This window comes from Streptopelia decaocto (genome assembly GCF_964273445.1).
Source record: "Streptopelia decaocto genome assembly, chromosome: 4".
In the NCBI taxonomy this organism is placed as follows: Eukaryota; Metazoa; Chordata; class Aves; order Columbiformes; family Columbidae; genus Streptopelia; species Streptopelia decaocto.
In genome coordinates this window covers 21,522,608-21,536,688 of record NC_138658.1, presented here as the reverse complement: position 1 = coordinate 21,536,688, position 14,081 = coordinate 21,522,608, and the positions used below count along the sequence as shown (strand labels likewise).

At 38.1% G+C, this 14,081-nt stretch overlaps 1 protein-coding gene across 3 annotated transcripts in view; it reads left to right on the top strand.

Annotated features, from left to right (window-relative positions):
• Positions 1-14,081, top strand: part of SLC10A7 (solute carrier family 10 member 7) — a 152,267-nt gene that overhangs the window by 36,809 nt on the left and 101,377 nt on the right. Inside the window, exons 5-6 of one of the 3 annotated variants that reach the window (XM_082050940.1) lie at positions 12,897-12,935; positions 13,788-13,860. The exons of 1 other annotated variant lie outside the window; for it this stretch is intronic. In XM_082050940.1, the coding sequence (XP_081907066.1) occupies positions 12,897-12,935; positions 13,788-13,817 (69 nt within the window). In that variant the 3' untranslated portion in view covers positions 13,818-13,860. Of the gene's footprint in view, positions 1-12,896; positions 12,936-13,787; positions 13,861-14,081 lie in introns of those variants that run through there. One more of the 3 variants, XM_082050937.1, reaches the window with a different exon arrangement.

Genomic DNA, 14,081 nt, shown 5'->3' with positions numbered 1-14,081 from the left:
AGGCCTGCCTAATATGCTGTCTGCCCTAAGGGCCTGGGGGAACACAGTTGGATTATTATGTTAATGCCTGAGCCTGCTGCCCTCTTCCTATCCCAGCTGGGCTCCCTGTTGTTAGGAACTGCTTTGCTCTGACAGTGGAGTAATATACTTCATGATTGAAAGGGCAAAGGGGCTCGCAAGAAAAAAGAGCAGGCCTGCACAGATATGTAAATGAAGGGGGGAAGGCTGTAGGAGAGTTTGCACATAGGTGCAGATAGAAAGTTTATTAGGAAATGAGTAAATCTGCTAATTGAGTTATTATTTACAAGTCCCATTTCCAGATTTGTTTCTTTGTGCATTACCCCTCCTAATGCTGATGTACAGTGAATTCAAAGTGCTTACCAAAGCAGGCACTTAGGTTGATTTATTTTAAACCAAGGTGCTATAATACACTGGTACCAGTGTACAATGCTGACAATGGTGTATTTTTCAGGACTTTGATTACTGTTTCATGCTCTGCTGCTATATTGCTACACTACAGCTTATAGCAGTGATATGATTGTTTTATATATTGTAGATAAGTATATCACTCTGAATTTTGTTGATACTTCCACAAGAGTCAGAGATAGATACTGATTATAGAAATATATTTGTTATGGTGTTAGAGCAAATTGAACTTGGATTTGATGACATGATGACTATGTTGTGGTATTTTTCTGAGGTCTTTTCTGCAACAGAATTGACTAAACAGCGACTTGCTTTTAGAATGAATGTATGTGAGAAAGATAAAAATCCATTCTGTAAATGGATTATTTATTATTTATTTTCCCCTGTGATGATGATATAACCTGGTATTCAGGATCCTTCTCCATCTTCTATCAAGCTTCTCTCAATGGCAAAACTTGACTCAAAATACCAACCAGATGTGTTTTCTAACATCCGTATTTGTCTGTTTTACCATCAAAGTGCTGATCACAGGCTACTCAAATAAATAGCTGTTAACCTAAGTTAAACTTCTAAAAGTGAGAGGTGTTCTAATGAAGTACAGCTAATGTGTCAGATATAGAGTAATTTGATAAGCGAAGTGCCTTCCGTGTACATCTGGTACTTGATGTTTGTGTAAGATGCGATTTCTGATTGCTTCTAGTGTATAAGGAGACTTTTCCTACTCTTCACACATTTTTTTGCTTATCCCAATTTTGGTCTTTTAGTTCTGTATTCATATTTATTGCTACTCTGTATTACTGTTAAGAAGATATGTCTGTCTTGGAATCGGGACCTCCTGTTGTTCAGGGAAGTTGGCAGTTCTCACACGTTTGACCTGGCAGTTGTGAATGTACTTCTTATGCAGTCTTGTCCACTTATGTATCATAGGGCATCTTATGTTACTGAAGTACTTTAAGCTGGAAAAGAATTCTGGGTCTAGATTGCTTCTGCAGACTTAGTTTGGTCTGACTGTGTAGATACAGGATGTTCTGGGCTTAAATGGCACAATCAAGAACAATTTTGCTTCCATACTCCTTTCCTCATTGGATGCCCATGATAAGTAACTGTCACTAAATAGGTAAGTATCTGTGTTCTGCTAGAGCCATTGTACTTAAGACAAAATTTTTGATTTATCAAGTTCTTTGTGGGAAAGTCAAAATGCATTGGCCTTCTCTACAGCTTATCGGTAAGGTTAGAAGGTAGTTTTAACCACAGATTGATGGAAAATAGACACATGTTGCAAAAGAAGTGTTTTCCAGTTGAAGGATTTTTTTCCAATAATTGCATTTTTATTTGTCTTTCATATTGTATATGCACCTAGTTCTTTAGTAATTGCTTTAGAAATAGGGAAGTTGGATACAAACTGTGTTGAGTTGGGAACTTTTCCATTATTTTTCTTTGCCCTGTATGCAATTTAGATTTTGTAGGAATGTTTCCACTTTCTTTCAGGAAAATCTGTATGTAAATATTTTGTTTCAGATTAGGTTAACCTGGGTCAGTTTTGCAAACAAATAATTTTGATATCTTCCACGTTTTTGCTGTAACTTAGGGACCCTGTGCTTTTATTTCTCTCGATAAATGGATCTCCCTGGCTGTACCTTCTCAATGCATCATAAGAATTTAATAACAGTGCTGCATTGTGGACCAGCTGAAAAGCTTTGTGCAGTGACAAATGTGGACAGAGGCCATCTTCCTTGAGGCAACAGAGCAATTCAGCTGGAAGAAGCAAAATGTTAAATGAAATGGTAAAAAAAAGTCAATTTCAATAATTGTTTGAGAAGTCATGATCCTAGAGGGAGGGAACTTAGTTTTAAAGCCAATGTTTAAATACTGGAATATCCCTAATGCTGGATATTCCAGTTTTCAGCCAACTCTGGACGTAAATGGAAACTGTAGAAGCTCGGTGAATGCTGCCACAAAGAACATGTTCAACACAGGTAGCAACTTTGTGACCTTTGCAGTAGAACAAGCTTGTGCATTTCTTAGGCTGGCACCCAGCACCGTGTTTGGTGAGCCTCTGCTCTTCACAGAACCTGGGTAGAATTCTGTACATGAAACCTGTAGGTTTTAATGTTTTCCCTCAACCTTTTCTTCAGGGAACTAGTGGTTATGCAGTATTCTATCCCATCAGAGAATAAATTAAATTACTTCAAAAAAGTAATAAATTACCTTTAATTTAGTTGAGTCACTATGTATTTTATGTTTAAGTAATATATATATATATATGAATAAAAATTCCAAATAACAGTTTCAGCCTCTTTGTTGTTCACGATGTAGTCCTACTGCTAGCCAAGTAGCTGTGAAATCAAGTCCCTAACCTAGACTTGATTGGTATTTGAGTATTAATCCTTGTACTTTAATGAAGACTAGTCCCTCTGCCCCTTTTGGATTAGAGGATATAGCAGGTCTCTTGGAAAATAGAGGCAACTAACTGGTTGGAATTTAAAAATTTTTGGACATACTTCAAAAGAAGGATGGTGGTAAATACCAATGTTTTAGTTAGTTGTTTGTGGTTTTTTTTTTTTCCTCTCTGAAAACAAATTTGGAACTTCAGTTGTTACTGGTCTACTGCTGAACTCCTTGGGCAAATTTTGGGGATGTATAGTATGTAAAGATGCACATTTACACACTTTCTCACTCTGTGTATGTGTAAACTACTTCTAGCTATACTTACATGAATTGTTAATTTAGATGACAGAAGTATCTGAGCAGCATTTAAAAGAATGCAGTTGCATGTGTCAGGGTTGTTCCTTTTTTACCTTCAGGCAGCAACTGTGCTGCTGGTCTCTACTTTGCTTTGCTTTGCTTTTGGTTTCTGTCACAACATTGCAGTGTGCAGAGCTTTGGCTGGGGTTGTAAAAAGGGAATTTCCAGTGCCATGCAATACTGGTTTACAGTAAAGCTTAACCTTTGGGCTAGGTTGGGGGAGAAGTAACTGTGCTACTTTGAGATACAGACAGACATTTGTTGATGAGATTAAAATCTCCATATCTTTTAACTATGACTTGTGACACGTTCTGAGATAAGTTCCAGAGATTTTGGTTCATGGACCTGTGCAGTGGGCTGCTTTCCTTTTATAATATTTTACAAAGCTGGTGCTTCAGCCAGCCTCCCCATACTGTGGCCTTCCTTACACTAGTGTTTTATTTCCCATCTCCTGGCATTGTGCTACTAATAGTGAAGCTGTTCCCAGTGGTAGTAGTGACAGAGACTTTAATAATGATGCCATTCTGAGCTGGTTTGTATGACATAGCAGTTAAAATGTCTGGTTCTGCTACTAACTGCCCAGAAAGCAATATGACAGTGGGATATTTATAGAAAAATACTGGTGCAGCACAGCCTTACAGTTAATGCAAAGGGCACCTTTTAAAAAGTGGCCTTGTGCTTTCATTTCACTTCAGCAAGGAAGTAATACTCTTTGGAGTTGTGGGATGCATTGTTTAACTAGACCTCTAATCATGTTATGGATGATGTGTCTCCAGGAGAATCAGGGGACAAGACCTTTAAGTGTTTTTATCACAACTTAAGATCTCAGAAAATGTGAACTTAAATAAAAGTATGTTTGGGAGGTTGTTATTGCTCTGTATCCCTTTGAGGATACCTTCTACAGTAATATATATAGATATGTGGTGGTTTTTGGTTTTTTTTTTTTTTTTTTTTTTTTTTTTTTTTTTTTTTTTTTAGAGAGAAAGTCACTTACAGTTATGAGGTGTTTGACCATAAGAGAAGATCAAGTTGGTAGAGTTACTTGTATACAACTGTTCAGCTGAGCCTTCTTTATTAAATCATTGTTCAGCAGTCCATTTGTTCTGGTGCAAGAGCCACTATCTTCGCTGCTAAAGTAGCAAGCCTTGAGTAACTAACAAATACATGATGTGCCTAAAGTTTCTGGAAAGGCTTTATACCAAAGTGTCAGTGACTGGTTAGATCGTTTCCTTTTTGCTCTCTAATTGTGTAGCACTGTCTGTTTCACAGGTCAAATGTATGGCTCCTAAGGCTGATACTTTACAGTATATGGGTAGAAGGGGGAAGTTATCTTCTGTTTACCTGTGTATCGGAGAATTATGGAAATGGATTTTCCATTTGGGGAAAAATACATATAAAATGCTAGGCTATGTGCCTTCTCAGTAACCCAGAGATTTCTGGCAAGGGAGAGCTGTATGGAGTTTGTGGAGGAGCAGGCAAGATGCCAGAGCATAGAGTTTTCAGATAGTTATGCACATATGTACTCAGCCTGAGAAAGCGTGTGTTGTTAAGAGTTTGTCAGCTTTAAATCACTGCTTGCTCAAATGCTTACACTGGCACTGGGCAGTGACCTTAGTATTTGCATTTACAATTTTTAAGTAGAGGAGAGAGAAAAAGAGAAACTGCCTCTGTTTATTCATGCTAGTATTCAGATGTCCAATATAGATGTTCAGGTTACTGCCCCATTGGGGCGCATGACGTAGGAACCAACACTGGAAGGCACTGTGTCTTGTGTGATTTTGTGTTTTGTACTGCAGCTGATGGGGAGTCAGGAAGGTTAAGCTACAGCTTCAAGGTACCACTGGGCTTGGGGTATTGCTGGTCAAGGACTGTCTCATGCAAGGACGAGGTGAGAGTATTGATGGCTGTCTCTGACACCCTTTCTCATTGTCCGAATCTTCACCTTGGCATCTGGAAGGGATAGACATGAGGTTGCAAAAGATATGTGTTGCTTACGTTTGTGTTTGTGGATAGCCCTTTCTCCTGGTACGCCTTGTGAGCATTACACCAGTTTTGTATACTACACAGCCACAGAAACGTCTGATATTGGTGGATCTATGGCGTTTAGAATAAAGCAAAGAAACTGCGGGCAAAGTGACTGAGTGTCGTACAGCTGATAGCCTGGGCTAGTCAGGCACTGTGTGCTATGTCTCATGAAGCATCTCATCTCTTCTCTACGTGAGAGGAGAGCAAGTCACCTCATGACACAGGTTTCCCCCTCCTGGCTTCTTTCATGTGATCTTTCTGATACTTCTGGTGAAGGCTTTTGCTTGCATTCTGCTTGGCTGTACAAGTAATCTGAAGAAAAATGATCCAGCCATACAGGACAGTGTTGCTTTCCAGCTTTTGCTCAACATGGATTTCCTGTCACTAATCTATACATTAGTATTGATGGAAATTTGTGGACTGACACATAAATGTTCCTGAGTTCTGAATGCTTAATGTTTGCTATTTGAATTGTTAGCAGATGTTTATGTTCTGGTTTTACTTTCTGGAAAAAAAAAATGTAATGTAGATACCTTCCTGGTCTTCAGTCTTCATCTCCTACTGCCTCTGGAGGAGAAATACCATGCTGCGCCTGCAGAACTCCCTTGAGTCATGCCAGTTGCTCACAATACGAGGAAATTACCGTTTTTAACAAAAGGGAAGAAAGCAGGCTAATTTTCTTTCTCTGTCTCAGTATTGCTGAAACTGTTGGTGAAACAGAAATCCTTCAGTGGAGAGCACCAGATACACTAAATAAGTGCGTCTAAAACACCTGCCTTTTGACATCCTTTTGATGGATGGTTTTGTATTTGTAAATATTATTACCAACAGGCTGTGATGGTTATGAAGAACTAAAAAAATGGGAGAGTGACAGACTGATTTTCAACAGAAAGAACTTGGCTGTAGGAGGTCGGAGGCAATAACTCTCTGCCAGCAGAGCCCCCAGCTTGTTTCCGTGCACTGCTGGTGGCAGAGTGCTGAGCCTGGCTGAAGCAGCACAAACTTGTTTGTACTGGGGTGATGGCAACCTCTGCCAGCCTAAAACAGACCTGGGGCGTGTGCGCAGCTTCAGATCCACGGTTCAATGAGGTGTTTTAGAGGACATTGTTCTCTGGATGACGTTCCCTCGCTGAAATGTGAACACGCAGTATATTTGTTATACTGTTTCATTTTCTAGTGCATTTTCAGCATTATTTCCCTAAAACTGGTGCTTATTGAACATTGTTGAAAAAAAGTAATGTTTTCATATTGTCAGCAAGGCTTTAGAAGTGGGTTGGGGCTTAGGTGATAGCTTTTTCACAGTTGTCAAATTGTGTTGGACTACAGGGAACATGGCAGAACATGGCAGTAGATAAAAATATAATTGCCTCCATATATTGGTGGGGTTTTCCATTGCCGTTCTTGGGTTTGTTTGGTTGGTGGGTGTGCTGTGTGTTTTTTTTTGGCATTGTGGGTTTTTTGTTTGGTGGTTTTTCTTTTTCTTTTTTTTTTTTTTTTGTCTCTTTTTTTTTTTTTTTCCTTTTGTAAGAGGTTAAGGTTATGTGTACAGTTCCACTTCGTTAAAAATTAGAGTAATCTACTATTTTAGGAGACTTTTCAAACATCAGTTCATCAGTTTACATTTTTTATAAGATTTCTCTGGACTCAAAATTTCATTGTTATCAAAGTCTGTTTTTGTTGTTGTTTGTTTGTTTTGTGTTTGATTTTAAAGGAAATACTACTGTTGAGGTGCCCTATTATGTATAGAACACTTGGGATCAAACTCGTGTAAGATGCATACTACTGCTTCTGTTGAATTCAATATGGAGTACATATACACCTCCAAGGGTCAAATCCAGGCCATAATTTGTTTCCCAAAGATGATGATGGAGCGTTAAAAAGGCATATGCTTTGCCTTTGAGGGGGCAGTTGTGCAGCCAGAGATTTTGTTGAGCAGTTAACACTACCTCTTTTATTTTTGCCGTGCTGTAGCAGGATTTTTATATGCATTTTAACAGTTATTTAAGAGTCCCTGTATGCTTAAAAAAGAATCTGAATATATGTGCCTTTTTTAGACCTGCATCATAACTAGGTTATTTCATCAATACAGTAGAATGACTGGGAGCTGCAGTTGGAACAATATGTAAAAATACAGCTTGTAAAAGATTTCCTTTATTAACTGTCATCATCCACAGAATATATGTTCAAATAAACGTTGTGTAATAACTAAATTTGAGATTAATAGGCCCCTAAAGAAACAGCGAAGTCATTCAGGATAGTCAGTGAAAAATAGCCTGTAAGACTGTAACATGCACATATTGTCCTGCTTACATGCTCTCTCTGGTGTCATTCCCATTTATCAATGTCGGCAGGCTCTGTTCTCATTAAAACACTCTTGCACAAAAGCAACTTAATTTTCTTAAGAGAAGAGGACACCTGATTCAATTTAGTGCTCAAAACCAGGAACTTGAATATATATATATTTTTTTTTCCTGTCTGAACTCAGATGAATAGTTATGAACAGCAACACAGATTAAACCTTATTAGGTATATTTATATTCTGTTTGCAGTAACAGTACTGTGGCAAATAGCTTTCTACAGAGCTCTAACATCTTATTAATGGAAACAGCAGTTAAGACATGAGCTGCAGTAACACTCACATGAGATTTTATTTTTAAATAGGAGATTGAAGGAGTTGTTTAAAGGGACTCTGCTGACTCATTCAAGCTACTTCTGATGTCCTGCTTTCTTCCTCCACCTTCTTGAACTACACCAGTCTCTCTGTGTAGATAAAATTTCCTTTTCTGCCCTGTTTGGTCAAACCATTTCCATCACTTCCTTTAGTATTTTTTTTTCTCTCTTTCAAATACGAGACATTGATTTATTAAATTTTGCATTAATAACATGGACACTGTAAAATGTTGTACTACCACATTGTGTTCTCAGCCCTCTACTGTGTAATCCTGTAGTGGTACTGCTAGAGTCGTCATTCTCCAGCTCTTTTCTACTCTTCTGCATTTTTCTGTCCTTCATTGTGTCATGTGTTAAATAGGATATTTAGTCTTCCACATGGTAGTGTATGTCTTACTGGTACGTGTTTGAAAATTATAAGGTTTTAACCACAAATACTTGTGGGCACCCAAAGAGCAACTTTGGGTGGTGCCCAAGCCGCTTCCCTCTGAGATGTTTTGAGGCTGTTTCATTTCATTGCTCTGCATCTATGGCCTTGGCCCTGGAACAGCCTTTCTGCAGAGGTGATAGCTTGGGACCAAACAGATCCTAGGGTGCACAGCATGTGCTCTCGCAGCTGTGGGGTGCCGGCGGGACCCATGTCCCATGAAAGCTTAGGGTTAGGTACAGTTAGGAATGTTACCTCCCTAAAGGCTACCAAATGACACTCAAGAATCAAACACGCAATGTGGTGTGTTTGGCTTGGTTGTTTTGTTGTTTGTTGTAGTTGTTGTTGTTTTTGTTTTGTTTGTTTGTTTTAAAGTATACCTGCTAGGGAAAAAGCCTTTTATTTTTTTTGTGTGGTCCACATGTAAAGCTTTAAGGCATAATTGTTCCTCTGTGACTCTGCAGTAAAGGAAGTTGTAGTTCAGTTGAGCTGTGCATAACCGTTTCATTCAACTCTTGCTGAAAATGATAAAATGTTGTGTTTTGACCCAGGTGCTCCATATGTTGCCAGACTCCTTTTGGGTACCTGCTCATGGGGAGGTGTTCAGCCTCTTGGTTGTGACTTTCTTCTCTTTGTTACTGGTCTTTGTTGCTATGAGGACTGTCTTGAATCTTCTTGCTGCCACCATTGCAAATCTTAGCTGTGTTTTCCATGCATGTGTTTCACGATAAGGTGGGAGTTGAAGGGCTGAAGCTTTGCACTAGGCTCAGGTATGGGAAGAGGAAAGTTTCTGCCAAGTGCTGCCAGATGGGTTTCCTTCAGAGGTAGGCCGGTTACTTCTCACTTGGGAGTGCTACAGGCCAGGCAATCCTCCCTTGAAATGCAGACTAGCAAGAGATTCCCTCAATCCCAGCACCATACTGAGTTCACTGAAATCGTACCTGCTAAGAGAAGCTAGTGGGCACCATTTGAACTCAAGTGGAGAACTCCACTTGGAGATGTCAAGTGGAGATGTCTGTACTAGCCGTGTTTTAAGACTACTGACAGTGACTTTCAGTCTTCATTATTTCTGAGTTGATGTAAACTTAAATAATTGGTCTGGTTGTTACAACTGTTGCTTTTGAATGTGGTCTGACCTTGCATTTCATTACATGGCTATGCATTTGGCTTTTGAGAGAATCTTACCATTGATTTTTATAGAGAACTCTCTCCTCATATTAATGGTGAGTGCAATGAATGGTTTGCAAACACATGCAAATCTGAACTTGGAGTATTCTGAGGACATCTGTTTCCATCTTTTATTGTTTCATTTAAGTTGACTGCAGATAGTCTATCTATTGAGGCACAAAAGGAGCAAATGCTAAAAAAGTTATAAAATAATAGTGACTAATAAATGTTTCAAATAGAAAATGAAGAGATTAGCTATATTGTGTGTCAGCACTAATGTTTATTTGTATCATCCCCCTAAGGATCTCGGAGTGCTTTTTAAGCAATGAATTAATTTTGACGATGCCCTGTGAGGTATGCAGGCAATGTTATCCCTCTTGATAGAAAGGAGTTGGAAGCACAGTGTTTAAATTCTAGGTATATTTAATTACAAATTGGAGCAGTTGATTTGGTTTACTACCAGTTTGTTTAAGCTGAATAACACTCACAAATATAAGCCCCAGGTTTGTGGGTATGAGAGAAATTTACTTCTAAGTTTATTTTGCAGGAGAAATGTTTATGAAGAAAACTGCAAATATAATACAGTAATTGACATGTGGAAGTCCTCCCTTACGGAGGCAAATAATCTGACTACAGATTAATGTATGGTTTTCCTTTTCTTTTGTCTGTAATGACCATTTACCATTTGCCATGGATGATTTCTGACACTGTGGGGAAAGGGAAATAAAAATCAAAAACTAGTGTACCCCTGGACCAGCCCGAATTAGACTTTTGCACATGACTGGCTGAATACCTGAAGCACGCGATTTGTCTGAGATTGTTGTATTAGTACCTGTTATGTACTTGAGAATATAAAAAAAATCCCAAAATGTTCCTGGTGGGTCAGGAAGGAAGAAAGAAAATAAGTTTGTTGATGGCCAATATATGTGCCACCAGAACAATCTAGTATCCTTAATACCTTTCCAGATACAGAATTTCTCCTGGCAGTGGAATTGGAGTGTATTTTAAGTAACAAATTTCATGTCTTTATGTGATACTCAAAATCAGGATTGGCAGCTACTGATGTGGCTAAAACTAGATGCACAGGTACATACTAAGGGTATCCGTTTTAAAGTATACCTGCTAGTGCTTTGTTCTGTGTGCATTGTTGGAATGACCAGAAAAATGGTTGAGGTCTGTCCAGCACTGAAGTTATTTCTCTTGTGTCAGTAGACTTGGTCTGGCAGGCTCACCTGCACTGTAAACAGAGCCTGGTCTGGTAGGACTTAGGGGCTTTTTGACACATGGAGTTCAGTTTAGCATGTTAGGGAGGAAAGAGCTACTTTTTATGCTTGCTACTCATTTTATGTGGACTTCACCAGCTTTCCTGAAGAGGATAAGTGATACAGTTCTCTGTAGGAGACAGAAATGTAGCTCTCACTCTGCATGCAAAATCTGCATGGGGAGGAGGGGACTATTAAGTCCTCCCAGCCTTCTGGTGCAGAAGTGAAGCACAGATGCTTCTGTCTTTCAGTTCTTAACAGTTAATTTACATTGGTTTATATAGCAAAGACTATTTTGCAAGGAAGACATCTTCAAGTGTGCTTAAAAATGGAACTCTAGGTCCTCCTTCATGGGTTCAGAGGCAGGATGTAATAAAAGCAACCTTTCTACATCTTCATCAGATTGAAGTGGTCAAATACAATGTCTGTGTAAGAGAATGGTACATGTCCAACAATTACCAAAGAGACTTGATAAACCGGATCAGTTTTTTATTATAATGATAATGGAAACCTTATGAGGAATATATTAACAAAAGATACATGCAAGGACATCTCCCGTATTGAAACTGATCCCTTGCAGTAGGTTTGTGTGCATGGGTATAATGTGTCTCTCTCTTGCCGTATCAAAGTATCAGCTGTGTATCTTCAAATGCAACTAGAAAATCCTGATTTGACTCACACTTGTTGAAGAATTGTTTTAAGTTGCACTCACTCTTGCTTTCAACTGTGATCTCTGGCAAGAGAAGCTGTTTGGACTTGTGTCTCTTTTTTATGTTCAAAAAGGCATGTTGATGAGGAAGAGGTGTTAAAATATGTTACTGTAGTTTACAACTGTCAACTATAATGTTTTATTTAGCTGTATGTATCCAGCTGCTCCCTCAGCAACATGGAGTGCCATATGCCATTGTCCCTCTTAGTAGGCAAGTCAGCAAAGGTTTCCCAGTCTGCATTTGTTTTTGTATTTGGGCCGCTGAGGAGCTGCGGTCCAGTGCCATCTTTTATTGATAGGGCCAGCAGAGGAGGAATCTAATGAAATTATCAAAGCTTTGAATTAATTATGAACTTGAATAAGAAAGCTAAGCTCTCTAGAGCCAAGGATCTCATTAGCCATTCATTTTCATTGCATCCTCTTATGGAGCAGAAGGCAGGTTCAGCTACAGCTCCTACCCTGATTTTGGACTTTATTCAAACTTGCTGAACTCGCTAGCATCCCCTTATTATTAATCTGTGGGTGGAAGTGTCCAGGGTGATTAATTTGACTTAGCTCTTAATCTTCATGTAAACGGTAGATTTCCCTCCTCCTTTTCCTCTTACCTTTGCTGTGTGGCTTTTCATCATCAGACTGGCTGCCTGACAAGAGTTTCTGTTCTTTCTTGGTGATTGGGGAAAGCTATTCAAGACTCGAGTTTTAACTTCTTGGAATTTAATTAGTTAATGTTAAGAAAGAATACTGCTACTTGTATTTGCTGGATATTTAGGTAAGCACAGACACTTCTGTAATAATTATCAAACTTGTTTGTTTTCTGATTTTAAAAAAACATGGAGTAAAAAGTAATAATTAGACATTTTGGACTCTGAAGTGTGGGGTTGTTGTTTTGGTGGTGTAGTGGCTTTTTTTGGTGGGTTTTGTTGGCTTTTGTGGGGTTTTTTTTGTTCCTATTTTAGATTTCCTGGTCAAACTACAGAAACTTCTGAATTTGTCAGTACTTTATTTTGATGAACAATTAAATTAGTTTGCCTGGTTAATATTCCATTAAAATTCTTAAAAGTCTATGAAAATGCAGTATTTTAGTTTAGATTGTATTAATTTTGATTAATAGATCAATTTTTAAAAAATATTTCTGGCAGATTAGAGCAAAAGCACTGAGACCAAGCTTCTGTGTAGTATTCCTAGTTCTTGTGGCTGCTCCTCTTAAGTCTGCTAGCAAGGATTTTCTTCTCCTCCTGCTTTTGTCCATTTCAGCACATTATTTAGGAATGCATAAACTAGAACCTATCAGTCTTCATAAGTTACAGGCCACCAGCAATTTTTTAAGCAGTGGGTAACTGCCTAATGGTCTCTGTGTATGTCTGTATTTGGAGGATCTAATAGCTTTTTGGGTGGGGGAATAACATTTTATTTTTGTACTACAGCTATTTTACCATTGGTGATATTTATCTTTTTCTCTCTTCAGGCAGCTGCTATATTTAATTCTGCTTTTGGAAGTTTTTTGGTAAGTAATGCAAAATTTATAGCAAGTGCTTTAGTAGTCTTATTTTTAACAGTATCATTGGTGTGCTTGTATTTTTCACATTAGTGTTGGTGGAATTGTGCCATTTAGCTGGAAAAAATGGATCATCTTTCCGTTTATTTTGCTGTACCATTACATACAGATATTTCATATTTCTTCTCTTTTTGCTAAACTCTTGAGAAAAGTAGTGAATAAATTGTCTCTGCTGATGGTAAATTAATAAAGTGTAAACACATCTTAATTTTCTCCTTAATGGGTTAACAGAATCTATTATTATGCAGATGATTCAGACGAGGGCATCAATATATTGATTTTTCTAATAAGGCCTATCAAATACTCATTATTTTCTATCAAAAGGCCATAGATTTTGAAAAGAAAACATGACCCAGCTGATCAGAGAGGAGATGCTAATTTACTCAGTGACATGTCATTTGTTTAGCATATTTCACTGTCAGTGAAGCCACTCAGTGTCTCTGAGGAACACACTAAAATAGCTAGATATGGGAAAGCAATCAATCCAGCTGGAAATATAACCATTTCTGTGAACAGTTAGAACAGTATTTGTGGGCCTAGTGGTCTACAAAGATTCAGAAAGGACACTGTAAAGAACACTAAGTAAATATATTTATGAAGAAAGGAAGAGTAGATTTCTTTTATTGATATGTTGTTTGGAGAGACATTAATGATTATTAAATACAAATTATTTTATATGTATGCAATCTAGAAGTGACTGTTTTATTTATTTAAGTAGCTAATAATTGAATTTGGTCGTCTTTATTAAAATCTGTGCATGTTTAGAAGTGTGCATTTGTAATTCCTGTCTTTTGTCCCCAGAAAGAGGACTATGATGTAAAAAAGGAATGAATGACAAAATATTTCACATTAGGAAATTAAAATCAAAACTGCAAGTAAAAAATACCTGACTTTCTGCATATTTGTATTATGAAAAGCTGCAGTTTGAGAGTTCAAGTATGTAAAGCTGTGCTGCCAAGAGAGAAATGTGCATGGCATTTTGAAGTTGTGCATTATGCTGCTGCTTTTTTGAGGGACTAGGTTAAGGTTAGGAGGCTGAGTGTAGGTTTTATGGGTATAGATGACCATTCATATTTTTCAAATAGCAATTCCCCA